Below are 22,391 nucleotides of genomic sequence, written 5' to 3' on the forward strand. Positions count from 1 at the left end.
TTATTCTATTAATCTATTATCCTAGTGATGGTTAATATTATTGTCATTTTATATGTTTTCGTTTTTCTCTTATTGTTTGTTCCTTAAACCCTTTTACATGGCCATTTGCCGTCTTTTTTTTTTTTTTTTTTGAGGGGGGTAGACATTGCAGGACAGGCATAACAGTTTATATTTGGCTTCGTTGCATTGATTTGAGTTTATGTTTCTGTATGTGATGCACTTGTGATGACACAGGCACATTGTGTATCCTGGTTTGATCTCTTCCTCTAGTTACACTGTTTAGTGGGACAGTATGAAGGAACGTCACCATGATAGGTGGAGCAGAAGTGGAAGAAACTTTTTTTTTTTTTTTGCATATACTACAGAATATACCTAATTGAAGAAGAGAGAAAATTTTGTCATATTACATAAGAGAAGCAGAAAGGGTAGTGTGAGTAATCAATAGAATTTTATAGGCACAAAGTAAAGGAAATCAAAATATCTAATAATAATGAGTAGTTGGCACTTTCCACTAAGGAGCACTTTGTGTCACTGATTCCACTAGGAAGAAACACTTTATACTACTATACTTCACTATTTGATGCGAGAAGAGAAAGCTCTTTATCTTTTGTGTTGCACTTGTTCACTATCACTGCACACGTTATTCTTGTGGTGAGTGTGGTGAGGTGGCTGGTGGCGATGCTGAGGGTCACAGGCTGGGGAGGACTCTGGCGATCGCTGTCTGCAGTGGAATCTGCAGGAAGTTTTTGAAGTTCTCGTGGTATCGCCTGTGCCGAACCCTCGACCTCCAGCATGCTAACCAAAAACGCTGAGCACTACACCAAGCACAGGGCGCAACTGATACGTGCTGACGGAGGTAGTTACAGTACATATGGTTACAGTGCTGCCAGATTGCCACTCTTTAACGTCCTTTTTCTGCCGAATGTACTCGCCCGGCGAAAAGTTGTGAGACATTTTTTTATCGCTGGCGTGTGAGGAGTCGCGCTGCGAAGCCCGAGTGCGCGAATTTCGCTTCACCCGGTATACTTGTGTAACCAAGTTTCGTAATATAAAACGAACTGTTGAGTCTGTAATTTACAACAGCAGTAACCTACACGAGAGAGTAACAATTACTTAATAAATAATGATAGAAAACAATTTCTTGTGACAAACTGCCTATTGGCTTCTGTCTCGGGTTCTTCGGCCGACGTTCATCTAATGATTTTTCTGACGTTTCGCCAGCACGAGTGGCTGGCATTGTCAAAGCTTCACACTCCATTGCCGGTGGCAATGGCAATGGCAATGGAGGGTGAAGCTTTGACAGTGCCAGCCACTCGTGCTGGCGAAACGTCAGAAAAATCATTAGAGGAACGTCGGCCGAAGAACCCGAGACAGAAGCCAATAGGCAGTTTGTCAACAAGTGGCCACGAAAGCCTTAACAATTTTGTAATTTCTTGTGAAACAGGAACCTTGAGTGGCATAAATAATTCGAAGGGATGACGTTCCAATATGTCACTCGGTTCCCCTTGAGTTTCACGCGGTAGAATGAACGACTTTACAAGAGATCAGACAGTTCTGTTTGCTTTTCGCGCGTCGTCAATTATCTACTGCGCATGTGAGCCAGGCGTGAACCAGCCTATAGTTAGACACATGCACGCTTGGGGCGCTGGTGCATACCTGTAGGTCTATGTAGGTCAATGGTTTAGGCGCACCGTGTAGGCCTTATACCGGCTTTAACTGCGAGCGACTGCCATGAAGCAGACAATCAACATTTTGTAATTCATGCATGATCGAATGATGTTGATATGTTGTAGTCCTATTCAGCACGCAACTTCCTGCAATGTGAACCTTCTCGCTGTAATTGATACATGGTCTGAACTTTAAATGACTATTCCAGACACGTCGAGAGAGTGAATAGTGTACTCAAATGCACTGTCTATTCACAGCATGCTCTACTGAACTGCGCTGAGACTGCACATTTATACAACCTGATCAGAAGTATCTGGAGACCAATATCTAATGCGGAATTAACCACTAGATATTTTGAGAGGCGGGCAGGGCAGTATTGCGTTATCAGCAGAGAAGCAATAGCAGCAAAACGGGTGTCAGTGACTTCGAATGTGGACTGTTCACTAGATGTCACCTGAGTACAACATGCATCAGAGACATTTCAACTCTTCCACAGCTGCCTAAGACGACTGTTGATCATGTGACTGTGAAGTGGAAACGCGAAGGAATAACCACAGTTAAATCGAGACCAGGCAGACCTCATATACTGGCGCACACGGACTATCGAACACTGCAGAGGACAGGTGTAAAAAATCGCATGAACTTAGCAGAAGGAATCACTCGTGCATTCCAAAATGCTACCAGCAGTCCAGTTGGCACAATGACTGTGGGTAGAGAGTTAAGAAGAATGGGTTACAATGGTCGAGTAATTCCTCATACGCTACACATTGTTGTAGTCAATGCTAAGTAACACTTGATGTGATGCAAAGATTGGCGCCATTGGACTGCGGACGAATGGAAACGAGTGATCTGGAGCTGTACCCTGTGTCAGTCCGATTGAATGGTATGGGTTTGGCAAAAGCCTGGAGATCGTTACCTGTTATCATATGTAGTGCCAGCAGTGATGTACTGACGAGGTGGTATCGCGGTATGAGGCTGTTTTTTCGTGTTAGGGGTTGGTCCCCCCTAAGTACGGAAAGATATGAGCACTTTTTATGGCATTGTGTACTGCGTACGGTACAGGAGCAGTTCAGAGATAACGTTTGGTTGTATTGTGACAATGCACGCTGTCATAAATCATAATAAAGCAGCATCTACGAGATGATTGTTTGTGGGAAATAACATCCCTGAAATGGACTGACCTGCCCAAAGTCCCGACCTAGAACCCACCAGAACATCTTTGGATGAGTTAGAACGACGACTTTGCTCCAGTCCCCAGCATCCAATGTGACTACCTCCTCTTGATGAAGAATGGGATATTCCTCCACAGACATTCGACACCTTATTGGAAGTGTCCCCAGCCAAGATGAAGCCGTCTCATAAAGACGATGCGTGGACACACCCCGTACTAATGTATCAGGACCCCTTTGATCAAATAGGTTACTTTTAGCGTCATTGTAGAGATGGCTTTGATCAAAAGAATATTGAGAAAGAACCTTTAAAAAGAAACCACATTTTTTTTGAGCTGTTTGCATGTGTTAATAGGTGATGACGTGGCGGTTCAGAGAAGGCAATACTGCGTCGGCATGAAATGCCTGGGCATCAGTTGTTGAGAACGTAGAAGTGACCTGCTGCTTAGAGACTGTAAGTGCTGCTTGGTTGAAGTTCGATCTGCTTTGTGGCGTACTTTCCTCACTCGGAATAGGATTAAATGTGTTTTTCAACGTTTTGTGCCCAACGAAACGTGAGTTTCAACACTTACCCTCTTAATTCATGAACCAGACGACCCATGTGCCTCACCAGACGGTAGTCCCGCAAAGGGACAATGTGAGACAGCGTTTCTGTTGTTGGTGTGATGTCGTCAAACCTGAAACAAAATTGCGGCTTGTTTACAGCCGTCACGTAATAAAGCTTGATATGCATGTTACTGTACTGCAGATTATAGTAGTCAGGGTGATTAAATTTCCCTTCAGTTTTCTTTTCAGCAAATCATAAAATGAATCAGTGAAATAACAAATTCGGAGAGGCTGCAGGCTTAAACACTCAAAACAAGCAATAAGTCCTTTTTATAGCTTGCTCATGTTTTGTTCCTCTTGTATTGTATTTTTGCCATTTAGCCATGCAGGGATTCCGTAATATCTACAGGGTGGTCCATTGATAGTGACTGGGCCAAATATCAAGAAAGAACAAAGAACGAAACTCGTCTAGCTTGAAGGGGGAAAACAGATGGCGCTCTGGTTGGCCTGCTAGATGGGGCTGCCATAGGTCAAACGGATATCAACTGCGTTTTTTAAAAATAGGAACCTCCATTTTTATTACATATTCGTATAGTACGTAAAGAAATATGAATGTTTTAGTTGGACCACTTTTTTCGTTTTGTGATAGATGGCGCTGTAATAGTCACAAACGTTTAAGTACGTGGTATCACGTAGCATTCCGCTAGCGCGGACGGTATTTGCTTCGTGATACATGACCCGTGTTAAAATGGACCGTTTACCAATTGCGGGAAAGGTCGATATCGTGTTGATGTGTGGCTATTGTGATCAAAATGCCCAAGGGGCGTGTGCTATGTATGCTGTTAGGTGTCCTGGACGACATCATCCAAGTGTCCGGACCGTTCGCTGGATAGTTACGTTATTTAAGCAATCAGGAAGTGTTCAGCCACATGTGAAACGTCAACCACTACCTGCAACAAATGATGATGCCCAAGTAGGTGTTTTAGCTGCTGTAGCGGCTAATCCGCACATCAGTAGTAGACAAACTGCGCGAAAATCGGGAATTTCAATAAAAACGTCGGTGTCGAGAATGCTACATCAACATCGATTGCACCCGTACCATATTTCTATGCACCAGGAATTGCATGACGTCGAGTTTGAACGTCGTGTACAGTTCTGCCACTGGGCACGAGAGAAATTACGGGACGATGACAGATTTTTTGCACCCATTCTATTTAGCGACGTAGCGTTTCCGATAAGTTATTCCTTGTGTAAGTGTATCAGGGACTGTGTATGGGTCTGCAATGTAACTGTTAAATAATTTAGTTAGATGTGAATGTGTTGAGGTGAACTTCTTTAGCCAGAAATTTGCTCTTTTATCTTTTCCAGTGGCTTTCCAATTGTGCGTAGAATTAATTGCTCGGGTGACTTCATGTTGCAAAATTATCACTTCAGGCATATGTGGTATCATCTTGTATGTGTCTGTTTCTGCTTGTATCCACCGTGCATGTCTATTATGTTGTACTGGGTTTGACCATATGTTGCTCCAGAAGTGCTCCACGTCTGTTATGTTTGGTGGATTGTCTATTTTAATGTGTGTGTTATTTATTGCCTGGTAAAATTTCTTTTGGTTTGTGTTGAATGTTTGGTTTTGTTTCCTTCTATTTTCACTTTTTTTGTATCTTCTAAATCGTTTGGCCAATGCTTGTAATTTCTACTTCTTTTCATCTAATTGCTCTATCGCTTCTTGTTGTGAGATCTTACCTAACCTTGTTCGTTATTTGTCTGATATTTCATTTCTTATAAATTGTGTTAGCTGTCCGATGGCTTTTCTCAGTTTTTCTATTCTGATCTGTAGCCTGTGTTGCCATGCTGGTTTTGTGGGTTTCTTCTGTGTGTTGGTTGGTTCTGATCTCTGCCTAGTGTGTATATTTAGTGTAGTGAGTGCTGCTATATAGACCAGTAGTTGTAACTCTTCCATAGTTGTATTTTCATTTATTTTGTTGTGTATGATTGTGCTGATAGTTGTTGTTGTTGTTTCGACTTGTGGGTTATTTGGTGGTCTATGCAAGAATGGTCTAATGTCTGTATTTGTGTCTTTGTATTGTATACATGTCAGCTGAAATTGTTCTTCTATATCCAACATGTGTGTCACTTCGTGTCCTATTTGTACTTGTTCTGGTGGCTGCCTTAAGATTTTTTTTTTCCTCTGATTGTTTAATTGATGCGTGTTGTTCTTTGTTTGTTTGCTCTGGGATGTTTTAGTCCATTACTGTATTTTCTTCTTCTTCTGATTGCACATTATTTTGTTCCAGTATTTGTTGTACTTGTTGTTTGATGTTTTTTAATCCTGACTGGGGTATCCTGTTATTTTTTATTATTACACGGATCTGATCAGCTAGTCGTTGTTCTCTTAAAAATTTTAATTCTGGGTATCTGGTAATAAATGTGTGTATATTTGTGATCTATATCCAGTTATGTTGGTTCCTAAGTTCGTTGCTTGGTAATAACAGAACATGAGGTGTTGGTTAACTTCATCTGACCATCTCATCCTCTGTCTTTGTTTTCCTTCTAGAGTGGTTGCAGGAAGCATATCCTGCAAAACACCTCTATTTGGATTTAAATCATTTTCCGTGTGGCTAGCAGTGTCGTTACCATTGTGGACGGGCATAGGGTTCAAGCGTCGTCCCCGACCATGACAACGCTTGTCCGAGGCTTCATTAGTTCTGTCCTGAACCAACTGATCACACTAAAAGGGGGGTTAGCCCTATTAGTGGTTTGTTCTTTTCGTCGCCTTTAACGACTGGCAGAACATACCGGAGGCCTATTCTTTTCCCTGGCCTCCACGGGTTTTATTATTAGTATTATTATTATTCTATCGATGGGATTGTGGAAACATCATGCCCATTGTCTTTAGGGAAGCAGTGTAATTCGAAACCGAACATTTCAGAATTAGCAGTGTTGGGATGAATTACGCAGAACAACACCATTCAGAGGGGTAATGTGCGTTAGGTGAAACAGTGCACAGGACTGATGGCATGTTTACAGTGTGAGCACTGTCCCCAGACAGGGACTAGTTGCGAGTGGAGTAACGCACCTGTCATAGACTCCAATCCACGATAGCCGCGACAAGTGGAACATCAGCGACCTTGGCGGGTTAATGTATGGTGCGGCACTATGGAAGGAAGGATAATTGGCCCCCATTTTATCGATGGCAATCTAAATGATGCAATGTATGCTGATTTTCTCCGTAATGTTCTACCGATGTTACTACAAGATGTTTCACTGCATGACTTAATGGCGATGTACTTCCAACATGATGGACGTCCAGCACATAGCTCGCGTGCGGTTGAAGCGGTATTGAATAGCATATTTGATGACAGGTGGATTGGTCGTCGAAGCACCATACCATGGCCTGCACGTTCACCGGATCTGACGTCCCCGGATTTCTTTCTGTGGGGAAAGTTGAAGGATATTTGCTATCGTGATCCACCAACAACGCCTGACAACATGCGTCAGCGCATTGTCAATGCATGTGCGAACATTACGGAAGGCGAAGTACTCGGTGTTGAGAGGAATGTCGTTACACGTATTGCCAAATGCATTGAGGTTGACGGACATCATTTTGAGCATTTATTTCATTAATGTGGTATTTACAGGTAATCACGCTGTAACAGCATGCGTTCTCAGAAATGATAAGTTCACAAAGGTACATGTATCACATTGGAACAACCGTAATAAAATGTTCAAACGTACCTACGTTCTGTATTTTAATTTGAAAAACCTATCTTTTACCAACTGTTCGTCTAAAATTGTGAGCCATATGTTTGTGACTATTACAGCGCCATGTATCACAAAGCGAAAAAAGTGGTCCAACTAAAACATTCATATTTCTTTACGTAATACACGAACAAGTAATAAAAATGGGGGTTCCTTTTCAAAAAAACGCAGTTGATATCCGTCTGACCTATGGCACCGCAATCTAGCGGGCCAACCATAGCGCCATCGGGTTTCCCCCTTTAAGCTAGACAAGTTTCGTTTTTTGTAGTTTTTTCGTTTGGCGCTTATTTCGTCAGATATTTGGCCCGGACACGATCAATGGACCAGTCTGTATATTTAATTGCCGTGTTACCTACATAACTTGTCCTTTGTTGAGTAGGAAAGTGTTGACAGAAAAATTCTGCCGTTACTCGTAAGCTGTCGTTTACAGACTGGTTTGAGAATACAATTTAATGCACTTTGCAGCCAGTGCAAGGAAATAGGTTTCTGACATTTAGCTACCACAAATTCAAGGTCACATTAAGTACCAATAATGGAACGTGGAAAGATCAAAGAGACTTAACACGGATATCACGGTGCACGATAGGTTGGGGGTCATTATTTGCAACATCCAACAGCTGAAAGGACTTCATAACCAATGATAGCTAGAAATTTGATAGACAGATATTTGTTTCATCTGTTACGCAGAATCATAGACCGTCAAAATGGCGTGCCGATGAGCACTATGAAATTATGAGTGAATGCAGTCTGTACATTGTGCAACCAGTAAGGGAAAACAATGAGAAATTTGGAAAGGAAATAAAAATTTTTGAGTTTGCCAGTGACATTGTAATTCTTTCAGAGACAGCAAAGGATTTGGAAGGTCAATTGAACAGAATGGATAGTGTATTGAAATGAGGTTATGAGATGAATACCGACAGAAGGGTAATGAATTAAAGCAGCAGATGCTGAGATAATTAAATTGAGCAGTGAGACAATTAAAATAGCAGATGATTTGGACAGTAAATTGATCGTCGACGGCCGATCTAATGAGGAAATAAAATGCAGACTGACAGTAGGGAAGATATTTTTGAACAAAAGAAGTCTTTAACATCAGTTAAAAATTCAATTAAACAAGGTTATTGTTAAAGAGTTGGTTTAGAGTGTAGCCTTGTAGACCGGTGAAACGTGGGCGATAAGCAGTACAAACAAGAAGACATTAAGAACTTCTGATGAATGGTGATACAAAAGAATTCATGTGAATTAGAGGATGGGGAAAGGATACGTGGGCGGCTTCCACCCGCACAGCGCATTGTGGTAATGCAGTCGCGGAAATTGAAAATTTGTGCCAGACTGGCACTCGAACCCGGTTGCTCCACTTCTTCAGAACGGTTACCTTAAGTGCCTCAACCATGCAGTCTTGCTTTCCATCCGACCCAACTTCTCAACTTACCGAACGCTGCAATGCTGCGTCCCTCGTCCATTAACCCCCTAGTCTTACTACTTACTGCAAGAGTTCGGACGATGTTAGTACGTCCACACTGAAATAAACGTCAAGGAGCCGTCGCGTTCTTACGGAAATGTATGCTCTGTCAGAAGGGTGTTAAAGGACGAGGAATGCTGCGTTGCAGAGTGTGAAAAGATGAGAATAAGGCCGAGTTGGTTAAGGCAACCATTCTAGAGAATGGTTCGAGTTCTGGTGCATTCCCAGAATGTCCTGCGCAGCTGGAAACCATGAGCTGGCCACCCATCCTTTCCCTCCCCATCTTCTGTTCCATATAAATATGTGCATCAGCCACATCATGAATGACGTCTGTTCTGTTGGACATATCCGACAGAGCAGACACCACTCAAATAAGTACACACAGAGGAATGTTGAAGGGTAGATCAGGTAACTACTAGAGAGATACTGGATCGAAATGAGAAGAAGAATAATATCTTCGCCTCTGAAGTATAAGTGACGATCTAAAAATTTCCATTTGAAGGCCGTACGGTCCAGAATCTGTATGCCAATCGGGGAAAATCGTAGTGAGCCTTGAGGCAATCATCCCACCAACTCACCAGGTTGAAGTTATCCGTTTGGTAAAACATCGTGCCCTGCTGCATGGAGAAGTCCGTACCTGCTTGGTGCACATCCTCATCCAATAGAAATTGAAGCCTTTTTTAAGAGACCGAAGGTATAATCGCATGGGGAGATGTGGGGAGAGGTCACGAGTACAGGACAGGTTCTCTAGTGTCTAGTGTGTTGGCGCGCCTTCTGCTATGCGGATGACCTCCCAGGCGATTGCTGCGAAACACCAAAGCTGTGTACTTGGTCGTACCATTCTTATCCCCATAGTCGAATATCGTGACGTGGTTCCAGTCACTGGTGTAACGTCCGTCCCTTGAGCCCTTGCTTTTCTAGACTTTGATAAGGAGATCAACCAACGCGTTGTGTTGGATCACCACAGATTTGCTACCCCATACACATTCTTCATTCTCTGACGGGCGCCTACCGATGTTTGTCCTTCGGCAACAAAGAAAAGAATAACAGCGCGTTGATCCTGGTTGGAAGGATTCGATAATAACGTCGCCATATTTTACGTTTCCGCATTTACTGAATGCACGTCGGATAGACACGAATGCCTCACTGATCCCTTGTCTACATGTTGGTACTGGTATACCTGCCACGTTGTATGTACGCTGCAGCAATCCCCTCAAACAGAAACTTTTTGACAGCCCCTTGTTGTTCCAGATCCACCTCTGATTGTATTGATACAGCAAAAGACTTCAACTGACCGAATGATTCTACTAATTTTTCAACTTCTCCTTTCCGTTTTTAATTTTTCCTTATTCTTTTTTCCTTCGTGTACTGTTATCCTCTTGTCCTCTCAGGTGTTGGGGAAATGCTTCGGTTGCCCCTGCCTAGTTATGCCCTGCTATTATACACTATGTTATCAAAAGTATCTGGACACCCCCAAAAACATACGTTTCTCATATTAGGTGCATTGTGCTGCCACCTACTACCACGTACTTCGTATCAGCGACCTCAGTAGTCATTAGACATCGTGAGAGAGCAGAATGGGGCACTTTGCGTAACTCACGGACTTCGAACGTTGCCTGGTGACTGGGTATCACTTGTGTCATATGTCTGTACGCGAGATTTCCACACTCGTAAGCATTCCTAGGTCCACTGTTTCCGATGTGATAGTGAAGCGGAAACGTAAAGGGACACGTACAGCACAAAAGCGTACAGGCCGACCTCGTCTGTTAACTGACAGAGACCGCCGACAGTTGGAGACGGTCGTAATGTGTAATAGGCAGACATCAATCCAGACCATCACACAGGAAATCCAAACTGCATCAGGATCCACTGCAAGTACTATGACAGTTACGCAGGAGGTGAGAAAACTTGGATTTCATAGTTGAGCGGCTGCTCATAAGCCACACATCACGCCGGTAAATGTCAAACGACGCCTCGCTTGGTGTAAGAAGCGTAAACATTGGACGATTGAACAGTGGAAAAACGTTGTGTGGAGAGATGAATCGTGGTACACAATGTGGCGATCCAATGGCAGGGCGTGGGTATGTCGAATGCCCGGTGAACGTCATCTGCCAGAGTGTGTAGCGCCAACAGTAAAATTCGGAGGTGGTGGTGTTATGGTGTGGTCGTGATTTTCATGAAGGAGGTTTGCACCCCTTGTTGTTTTGCGTCGCACTATCACAGCACAGGCCTACATTGATATTTGAAGCACTTTCTTGATTCCCACTGTTGAAGAGCAGTTCGAGGATGGCGATTGCACCTTTCAACACGATCGAGCACCTGTTCATAATGCACGGCCTCTGGCGGAGTGGTTACGCGACAATAACATCCCTGTAGTGGACTGGCCTGCACAGAGTCCTGACCTGAATCCTATAGAACACCTCTGGGATGTTTTGGAAAGCCGACTTCGTGCCAGGCCTCACCGAAAGAACGGGCTGCCATTCCCCAAGAAACCTTCCAACACCCGATTGCGAGAGTGGAAGCAGTAATCGAGGTTAAGGGTGGGCCAATTCCAACATTACCGATAGAGGGAGCCACGAACTTGTAAGTCATTTTCAGCCAGGTGTCCGGGTACTTTTGACCACATAGTGTAGCTAGATATTTTTCTTCATTTTGTGGTTGTTGTTTTCCCTATGTCCTCTCGAGAGCAAACAACAGATCGCGACATGACATACTTCTCAGGAATACTGGGGTCCCTGCAGCAGTCCTTGCCATTGTTTCGCATCAGTTCGAGACGAGAAGACTGGAAAACAACATGAATATTCCTTGGTCACCAAAAGATTCGTAAAACTGCGAACAGCAAGAAGTGCATGGAGGAACGATAGCAGTCAGAAGATAAGCCGTTAACTAACACCTGAGTTCTGCCCATCAATGGCACGAAAACCACCAGAATCAAATTGATGACAGCTTTCTGCGGACGCTCAACATAAATTCTCACAGGCATGTATAGGGGTGATTCAGCTGCCCCTACCGCTGTCGTTTTATGCAACCCGCAATGTTACAGCTGGCCTTCATAAGCCAAGCGTGATTTTTATACTCTCTCGCTCGCTACGTGTGAACTATTAGGCCTATAGAAAAAACGAGGAGAACCTTCTTGTGGGAAATTCAATGCAGTTAAATTCTGTACTGGGACACATTTCCGCTACAGGTCGCAGTTTTCGAGGTATTCAAGAATAGCGTACAAAATGGTTCAAATGGCTTTGAGCACTACGGGACTCAAACATCGGAGGTCATCAGTCCCCTAGAACTTAAAACTACTTAAACCTAACTAACCTAAGGACATCAAACACATCCATGCCTGAGCACGCCGTAGCGGTCGCGCGGTGCCAGACTAAAACGCCTAGAACCGCTCGGTCACAGCGGCCAGCTAAAAGCGTGCAAAAGTGACCTTCAAACGCACCCCCACTTCTGGACTCGGCCCTCACCGGTTAGGATTTCCAGTTCGTTGTTCATGGTACTCCCTCCTACCACTGTACACATATTTACGACTGCACGATTTATTTCCCACATTTGGCCTTTTTTGATCTTCGTTGCCTGCCCTTATTACGCCACCGGCATAGTCGAGCACTTACTGATCGTCAAATTGACGTTTGCGTAAATTTTACCTAGCAATTTTGCGAATTTTAACAACATAAAATAAAGAATTACATCATTGTATTTGTCAGGCCTTCTCACTATGCAACTACTGTGTTTGTAAGAATTAAGATTGGATCGAATTGTCAATGTAATTAAGTTTTAGCGTGACGCTTACATAGGTCGTTTCTCATTCATTACCCTCACTGACTTGTTTAAATTAATAATGCCGACCAACAAGCCGACTACGCTGGTGGCGTAGTAGCCCAATCAGTAGATACCAAAAAAGGTAGAATATGGTGAACAGTTCATGTAGCCGGAAATTTTTGTACTGTGGTAAAAGGAAGTGCGACTAACAACATACTAGGAATCATGATTAGTGAGGGATGAGCGTGGGGCTAGAGGTGCATCACAAAGTCACGTTTTTCTTGAATAACTCGAAAACCGTGGCCTCCTGCTAGAACGTATCCCAGTACAAAATTTAACTACATGAAATTTGCTACAAAAAAGTCCTCCTCGTTTTTTCTGTAGAACTAGTATTTTGCACGTAGAGAATGAGAGAATATGAAAATCTCAGGCGTGGTTTATGAAGGTCAGCTATGGCACTGCGGGTTGCAATAAACGGCATCTAAATCCCTGTAGATTTTGTAATGAATGTGCAGATTTTCGACACGTCAGTTACATCCCGGATAGTTTGATTTTGTAAAGCGGTCATCGAGATGGTTTATCATGGCTTGACTGAAGCAGTTTTTGTTGGAAAAACCTAAGTTTTATAAATCTCACATTTACGAACAGGAAAATCGGAACGCTACACACAGGAACAATATATTCTCCCACGAAGTCCCCGTCCCAAACGCGCTTCTGCATCAGGAGGGGGTGGTAATATTTAACAAATCGAGTTTATGACAATGGTGTCTTGAGAGACACGTTTTTCACACGCAAATCATAAGAAATAATATTTTTATATAAGAATTTTGGACGCTTTCAGAGTTAATGTAATAAGCTGTACTTTTCGCAACAAAATTAATTCGCCTTTTAAGTCATAGGGGTCTCAAGAAGTTAATGAATGAAATGTGATTTGGAATTGTTGTTTATGTTGGTGTATAATTAAATTTGCGCTAATGAATTTCGGGGTCAAATCTAGTGCCCGATACAACCTGTCATCTTTCAGCAATGACGTCAAACCTAATGCACAGACGCTACGTAAAGGCAAACGTTGAAAGCAACTGGTCATATTGGTAAACAAACGAATTTAGCATAGGATAAAATCACAATTACTGTTCACGCGGTTAAATACTTAGCCACGAACTGTATCGAAAAGGATTGAATATAATAAATAAGAACAGGTCTCAAACAAATTATTATCGTAATTTATGCGAGTAAGGAAAGCACAGAGAACTTTCAAATTCATCACAGTATAGCGCATGGTGAAATCGAAATATTGTGAAATAGCGTTAATTTTTGATAATAATCACTGAATCCAACGGGACTACCGCAAGAAAGTGGGGGTTTTGGGCGGGGAGAATCTTTGAGAACACATATTAATTCTTTTAGGATGTTGTTTAGAATTTTACAATTAAATTTATCATATGATTTAACCCTGCACTCCTTGATGTCCTCTTATGCTTACTCTACACGACATTCTAGTTCCTTTTGTAGCCTGGGGTTTGGGAACATATCTGCTCACACAGCGTCATTTTTTAAGACAACAGTTGTTAAAGTAGGCAGCCTATGTCTATAACACAGAATATAAAATCTTTTTCATTGACACCAAGTGTCTTCTGTAGCCTGTGTCTTTTCAGTCTGTATTTCGCAAAGTAGACGCTGAAGTCCTCGATTCATTTTCCATTTATTAGTCTTGAGGTTTAAGAGGAAGTATTTAAACAATGTCTGCCATCTCGACGTGTCTATAAAAATTTTATCGATTGAGGTGCTGCTGGTTTCCACAACTCTTCTTGTAAGTTTTATTGGGGAGAGAGAGATTATACGAAATTGCAAGATACCTAGAAATAACACGAGGATAGACATACCGTAAAAACGTAAATTATATTCTCACTTAATGTTAGAACATTCTGTTTAGATGTCAAAAATTTTAATCATGTGTCAAGTTTGTTTAATAAATAACTGAAAATAACCAGATGGAGCCAAGTGCACTGTGACTGTTACAATTAACTTTCCACGAATTCCTACTTCTGCAACATGACCTTCAAATACTGATCAGTGTAAAATCAATGAGAATCGGTATTTTATATTTGTATTTATTCTTAAAATAAGTGGCAACTACTCCTTCGACTTCACTTTTCAGAGTTAACTGTTGTCAGTCGTTGGGTAAATAAAGAGTCATTTTAAATCTTGTTATAGGCTTACTCAGTCCACCCTCCTCGCATATCTCGTCGAAATACCTCTTCAGTGTTTTTTTTTTTTTTTTTTTTTTTTTTCTGACAGCGCCGTTCATGACAGGTCTCACGTATCTGCAACGTCTATATACTCTCAGATAGGATCTTAGGTGCTATATTGGTTCTTTCTAGTACTTCACACTGAACTATAAAGCTGTAGCACCCAAATGTGATTTTAAAGCCTATTGCTAAGCTTCGTTCATTATTTTGCTATTTCTTGATTAGCTATACGGCACTTTGAAGGACTACAATTAAATTGTAACTTGACGCGCTTTTTGCACACCAATGTATAAAGTATATCATTCATGATATATGTTCCTACATAGCCTTGCCCACGTAATTTTCTGACCTCTAGTCCCTTCAGTTTTATTAATTCAATTAACTGTTGTTCGAGATCTAATACAGACTGACCTTTGACCCGGGTAAATGAGGTAAACGACTACTAGAATAATCTTTGATTATATTAACCTACTGAAAGACTTCACTTGGCCAATTGATTTTACTAAATTTTCTACTTTTGCTTTCCGTTTTAATTCCCTCGTATTTTTTTCTCCTTCGCTTTCTTCGGACGCCACGACCGCTTGCTCATCGCCGCAGCCAAATAAAATATTACGCCTCTGGCTTTACCTACGACTGAACCAACGTGATCATTCTATTTCATATCCCTAAAAATTGTTACACTCAGGTAGTGTTATGAGTTGAGTGATTCCAGCAGTGACTCACTGACACTTTGCTAAGTTTCTTCGGCTTGAGAAATGCAAAAGTCAACATTTCTCTTCATTTAAAGTCAACTGCCGATCTTTGCGTCACTTCGATATCTTATGGAGACCAGCGTGGACGTGTGGGTAACTTTTTTCAGACAGTACTTCATTACAAACAAACAAATCATCTGTAGAAAGTTGGAAGTCATTATTAATGTTGTCTACCAGCGGGTCATTAACGCTCAACATGAACAAGGAGAGCCCTAGCACACTTACTCTGGGACCTTCATGCTGCGTCCTCCCTACTAATAAATTCTCAATCCAGGAAGAAATGTCATTTAATAACCCACATGATCCATATCTACCTAAACATTCCTTAAGTATCTGTACGGTGCATGGAGGAGGGCACACCGTACAAATATTATCTATTTCTCTTCCTATTCCGTTTGCGTATTAAGGTAACTTGCCTGTGAATCCGCCTCAAAAAATCGATCTTTTGTTTTTCATCTTAAATAGATGTTTGGTTTTTTTTAAACTAAATGGTGGTTAAAAGAACTGAATCGAAAATCAGGAAGTTGTTTAAAAATCAAGTTCTCTCTGTGAGCGTTCACATCCATGTTTCCACTGCTTTTACAAGTCATTGTTGTCACTCGACTTCTGTCGAGACACATGTACTATACACCGGTTTACGAAGTTAGCAGCCTTGTTAGAAGTTATACTTTGGGATGCTCTTAACGTTTCTCTGGCATATCTTTGGTTTTCGAGCATTGATTTCCTTATATAGACTTTCCTGTAGTTCAAATATGAGTTGCTGCTATTTTGTCATTCTCGAAAGTTATTATGCCTGCAATTTGTTTTAATATGGGGCAGCTAGTAGGTATGGAAATCTAGAGTTGCTAGAAATACATTCTGGGTTTAATACGAGGCAATTGCTGTTGGCAACTGATTCCACGAGAGTGGCAGAAGCTGAAGGATGCGTCCTTGATGCAATGAAGACGCCTGAATAACAAGGGGACACAAGAAAAGGAGGAGAGAAGATGAGGAACACGTAAACCAAGAATATTACGCAAATGGAGGGTATTAGGAACAACAGAGGTGAGTCATAGATCAAATATAGTTCTGAATTGGATTTCCAGAGAATTAAATTTTCTGACATGTTTATTTTATGCACAAAAATCTATTTGAGCTAGAGTTCTGAAATTTTTTGGGATGTTTTGGGTACTATTTGCGGAAAAGTAGACTACACACACTAAAGTACTATCAACAGGGAGGGAAATACATACGAATTAGTTATAAAAAAAAATGACCTTAATTTTGATTATCAGGTGTACATAATTCTAGAATAATAACTTTTGGGGCCCACATCTCGTGGTCGTGCGGTAGCGTTCTCGCTTCCCACGGCCGGGTTCCCGGGTTCGATTCCCGGCGGGGTCAGGGATTTTCTCTGCCTCGTGATGGCTGGGTGTTGTGTGCTGTCCTTAGGTTAGTTAGGTTTAAGTAGTTCTAAGTTCTAGGGGACTGATGACCATAGATCTTAAGTCCCATAGTGCTCAGAGCCATTTTTTGAATAACTTTTGGCTGAAATGACGTGATTCTAGCCAACTTTTTACAGACATGTTGTTAATGCGTACTTAAAGTTGCAAGCAGCTAAGTAAGATAGTCAGTGCGCAGATTTCAAGTATGGACCAGCGTATAGAAACACAAAACACTGACCTTCCAAAAAAGAAAATAGTAATAAAGTCAACGTGAGAACTAATGTGACTAATTGTATATCAGAAAGTTGAGTAAGAAACACTCCTATTGGTCTACAATTTTAATCCCACTGAGAGTTCACGTTTTTTGCTAGAGCCGTTTAGACTTTGTAATAATTGTTAGTATATTTCCAGGCGTTCACAGGCAAGCTACCCTAAGCGGAAAAAATGACTATCTATATGCTCTTTCTGTCCCATCTTTTTCACATGGTCCCTATGGGATATACACATTTGTGACAGCAAACGGTTGCACAGTCTTCTTCGGTTGCATGTTCTCTAGCGACGTTGTCTTTCTTTCCCGCTTAAGTTCTCCGAGCATTTCTGCTGCACTTCCGTATGGACTATACCGACCTTTTACGATTCTAGCTGCATGTCTCAGAATTATGACTGGGAGAACCGACCGGCTAAATCGATACCGGTATTTTAGTTCCGAATAACCGGTATTTTTCGGTATTCGATTGGTATCGGTTATACGACGTGATTTTCATTTCTTACTAATAACTGAGTAAAAAACCGAAATATCAGTTAGCGATAGCAGCAGTGCTAAAATTTCGTTTTTAAATAAATCTTTTTTGAAAGAAGGAGTAATTTTTAGTTGTAAAGTTTGCTTTGTTTTGAAATATTGAGTTATTATAGAAAATGAGAAAAGATATTTGTGAAGTTTTAAAACCTCACCTGGCCTATACGGTAGTTTCTCGTTGGACATCTGTTCTATTGCATAATGACATCAACCATGTGACATAGCAATGAAGTACGATGCTTCATTTGCTTTAAAACGTTAAAGTTTTGTCTATCATTTCTAAGAAATAATAAAAGAGGAAGGAAATTATGGACACCCGAATAGTGGTGTCCACGATTTTTGAGCAGAATTTAATCAGCAGGAGAATATTAGTGATTTTTTGAAGCATCCAACCACTTATTATATTTCGAGAAAAGCAGCAGACTGTGAACGGACTAAGTTTTATTTTATTTACCTATTTAATTTAATACTTCGATTCTATATATCTTGGAACTGTAAGGGTCAACATTTTTCAATCTCCGATTTCTACGTTTATGTCAGGAAATAATAGGAGTAAAAAACCGGAAATCGGTTATTTCAGAAATCTCTTATTTTGAGCGGTTTTAACAGTCAGGTTTGACTAGCGTCGAAAAAATCGAGGTATCCAAAAATCGATTCTTTCAGTGATAACCGCCATCCCCACTCAGAATTCTTTCGATGAACGTTGTAATGCTTACTTGATAAACACAGAACCAGTATTTTAGGATTGCTCACACTAGCATTTTGCCTTCCATTCGCCTTCTATTATACTAGTTTTACATGATCGTCCACTGTCATATAGCTTCGTAGTACTACTCGTAAATACTGATACGATGTGATGTGCACAAGATGTTTGCCAACAATGTTGCAATGGTATACTGTGGGACTGTAGACATGATCGTATATAGTACGTTCGGAAAGTCGCTGTGCACTGGACTATGGACTAAATATGAACATTACTTTGGAAGCTCGAAACAAATTTAGTAGAATACATTTTGCTAGAAATTTTTTCCATGGCGATCTATTGTTGCGTTACATTTAGCTGTTTGGTTCAGTTGATGAATGTCATCGAATGTGAGGTGTAGTGTCTAGATGTTAGTTTGTTTTTAAATTATGAAGCTTTCAACTGAGGAAAGTATTGTTCTTGTTGTACCTAAGGTTCGAAAAGGCGATAAATATTCAGATTAAGTGCAGGAGTCATTTGCTAAATAATTCCAGGAAGCAGCTGCACCTCATCGTCATGCAGCTCGTCGATCTACACTCCTGGAAATGGAAAAAAGAACACATTGACACCGGTGTGTCAGACCCACCATACTTGCTCCGGACACTGCGAGCGGGCTGTACAAGCAATGATCACACGCACGGCACAGCGGACACACCAGGAACCGCGGTGTTGGCCGTCGAATGGCGCTAGCTGCGCAGCATTTGTGCACCGCCGCCGTCAGTGTCAGCCAGTTTGCCGTGGCATACGGAGCTCCATCGCAGTCTTTAACACTGGCAGCATGCCGCGACAGCGTGGACGTGAACCGTATGTGCAGTTGACGGACTTTGAGCGAGGGCGTATAGTGGGCATGCGGGAGGCCGGGTGGACGTACCGCCGAATTGCTCAACACGTGGGGCGTGAGGTCTCCACAGTACATCGATGTTGTCGCCAGTGGTCGGCGGAAGGTGCACGTGCCCGTCGACCTGGGACCGGACCGCAGCGACGCACGGATGCACGCCAAGACCGTAGGATCCTACGCAGTGCCGTAGGGGACCGCACCGCCACTCCCCAGCAAATTAGGGACACTGTTGCTCCTGGGGTATCGGCGAGGACCATTCTCAACCGTCTCCATGAAGCTGGGCTACGGTCCCGCACACCGTTAGGCCGTCTTCCGCTCACGCCCCAACATCGTGCAGCCCACCTCCAGTGGTGTCGCGACAGGCGTGAATGGAGGGACGAATGGAGACGTGTCGTCTTCAGCGATGAGAGTCGCTTCTGCCTTGGTGCCAATGATGGTCGTATGCGTGTTTGGCGCCGTGCAGGTGAGCGCCACAATCAGGACTGCATACGACCGAGGCACACAGGGCCAACACCCGGCATCATGGTGTGGGGAGCGATCTCCTACACTGGCCGTACACCACTGGTGATCGTCGAGGGGACACTGAATAGTGCACGGTACATCCAAACCGTCATCGAACCCATCGTTCTACCATTCCTAGACCGGCAAGGGAACTTGCTGTTCCAACAGGACAATGCACGTCCGCATGTATCCCGTGCCACCCAACGTGCTCTAGAAGGTGTAAGTCAACTACCCTGGCCAGCAAGATCTCCGGATCTGTCCCCCATTGAGCATGTTTGGGACTGGATGAAGCGTCGGCTCACGCGGTCTGCACGTCCAGCACGAACGCTGGTCCACCTGAGGCGCCAGGTGGAAATGGCATGGCAAGCCGTTCCACAGGACTACATCCAGCATCTCTACGATCGTCTCCATGGGAGAATAGCAGCCTGCATTGCTGCGAAAGGTGGATATACACTGTACTAGTGCCGACATTGTGCATGCTCTGTTGCCTGTGTCTATGTGCCTGTGGTCCTGTCAGTGTGATCATGTGATGTATCGGACCCCAGGAATGTGTCAATAAAGTTTCCCCTTCCTGGGACAATGAATTCACGGTGTTCCTATTTCAATTTCCAGGAGTGTATGATCTATGATCTATTCTGACTCTAAGCAGGACAACCCAGCAAAATCGTTGCACGACAGCAGTGCAAGAATTGGAAGATGAGGATCGTGAAAAGCAAATCCGTTACTGCAAATGGTTTACACTGAGACGAATACCATTGATATTTTTGATGCCACGTTCTGTACAGACGAGGCCTGGTTCCATCTCTCTGACCAAGTTAACACACAAAATACGTAATATTATGCTTAAAGATAATCATCATGTCATTACCCAGACACGTTCCGGCGAACTTTCAGCGTGATCAGTAGGGTTTTATTTCTATTAAACAATACGATAAATACTCTTCACTACTTGTACACATATAAAACTCAGCTTTTAAGCAAGTATTTACAAATTTGGAAAACAGACTATTTTTTGTATATATGCCTTATTACCACATGCTGTGGTTTTCCATGTTATTCATGTTTTCTGCATTAGAGTTGTTTTTGCTTCACAGTTTGTCATCTGTAACCATATACAAATTAATGTAGAAAAGTTATTTGTCCAAATTTTACGACTGGGAATGTTGTAGTTAGGCCTGACATTAATTAATTCTATGTGGAACATTGTGTGTGTGTGTGTGTGTGTGTGTGTGTGTGTGTGTGTGTGTATGCAATTTGTTTCACTTACTTTTTCTGGTCTTCCTATTATGTTCGCTGTGGCAAACTACGATATTTAACTATCACTGTTCACAAGCTGCAACAGCAACATGGTGGGTAGTTGAACAGTTGGACGTGTTTCAGGTGGGAGTTTAGAGTCTCTGTGGAGTATATCTGCCACTGAATGTGTGTGTGTGTGTGTGTTGAGTAGGCATAGTGCCGCGAGTTTCTATTTATTTAATTACTTTTGTACTTTTATTTATTTATTTAATTCTGTGTGAGTATGTGTGTCTGTTAAGTAGGTGAAGTTTAGTGGGTTTTGTGTATTCATTTGTTTATTTAATTTGTGTGTGTGTGTGTGTGTGTGTGTGTGTGTGTGTGTGTGTGTGTGTGTGTGGAGTACTTGCGCTGTGGCTTTTTGTATTTCATTGTTTGCTTCACTTATCGGTGCGGTGTTGATGTCTGTTGGGCTGTGTTCGATGTCCATAAACTGAAAACAAACACACACACACACACACACACACAATTTTTCACATAGAATTAATTAATATTATGTTTAACTACAACATTCCCAGTCATAAAATTTCGAGGTAAATAACTTTTCTACATTAAGTTCTATATGGTTTCAGATCACGAACTGTGAAAGGAACACAACTGAAATGCAAAACAGAAACACGTTTGAAAAATCACTATGTGTGGTAACAAGGTATACATATAAAACTTCGTTTTTCAAATTTGTAAATACTTTCGTAAAACTCGTAATATATATGTGTACAGGTATTAAAGAGCATTTTCCCTGTTGTTTAATAGAAAGAACTTAAAAGCCCACTGATAACGTTGAAAAATCGGCGAAACATGTATAGGTAATAGCAGTAAAGAAAAATTGTGCCTTGCTGAATGTAGAGCCCCTAAAGAAAATAGAGAATAAAATATTAGAGGTTCTTATACGCTTCCTTGGGGAACACACGATGTCTTCAATTTCTCTTTAATTTCCGTGGAACGTTAGTTGTCAGTATGACGTAATACGTTCTAATGTGAAACACTCTTCGAGCCAATAACATATCTGTAAAGATATCCCGTGTTAACTGTAGGTTGGCTAGTAGCAGTACAGTGTCCAACTCTTTACAGATCTGTTGGAAGACAGAGTCTACCTGTTCAGTTGTGTATGAACAGAGCACACTGCGTTTCACACGACTGTTTTTTTTCCGAATCCGTCAGATTCTTCGACACAAGCTCGTTTCCTACCAGATCGTCAGCTTACAATGTGCTCTAGGATCCTATGACAACGGTAGGTCAGCGATATTAGTCTATAATTTTGTGCATCCGAACGTTTACTGTAGTTGCAAATTGGAGTGACCTGGTCACAAAGGTTTCACTGCACAAGCGATCCTCGGTAATGCCGTCCTCTCACGAAACGTGAAAACGCAGTTGGGCGAGGGGCTGGTGGCATCACAGCGTGCAATTCCATTACATTGCGAAGAGTGAAATGA

At 42.0% G+C, this 22,391-nt stretch overlaps 1 protein-coding gene across 1 annotated transcript in view; it reads right to left on the bottom strand.

Annotated features, from left to right (window-relative positions):
• LOC126416676 (uncharacterized) overlaps positions 1–22,391 on the bottom strand; it is a 558,811-nt gene that overhangs the window by 19,491 nt on the left and 516,929 nt on the right. Inside the window, exon 10 of the mRNA XM_050084484.1 lies at positions 3,410–3,514. Coding sequence (XP_049940441.1) covers positions 3,410–3,514 — 105 coding nt within the window. The remainder of the gene's footprint in view (positions 1–3,409; positions 3,515–22,391) is intronic.

Source organism: Schistocerca serialis, chromosome 8 (assembly GCF_023864345.2).
Source record: "Schistocerca serialis cubense isolate TAMUIC-IGC-003099 chromosome 8, iqSchSeri2.2, whole genome shotgun sequence".
Classification (NCBI taxonomy): Eukaryota; Metazoa; Arthropoda; class Insecta; order Orthoptera; family Acrididae; genus Schistocerca; species Schistocerca serialis.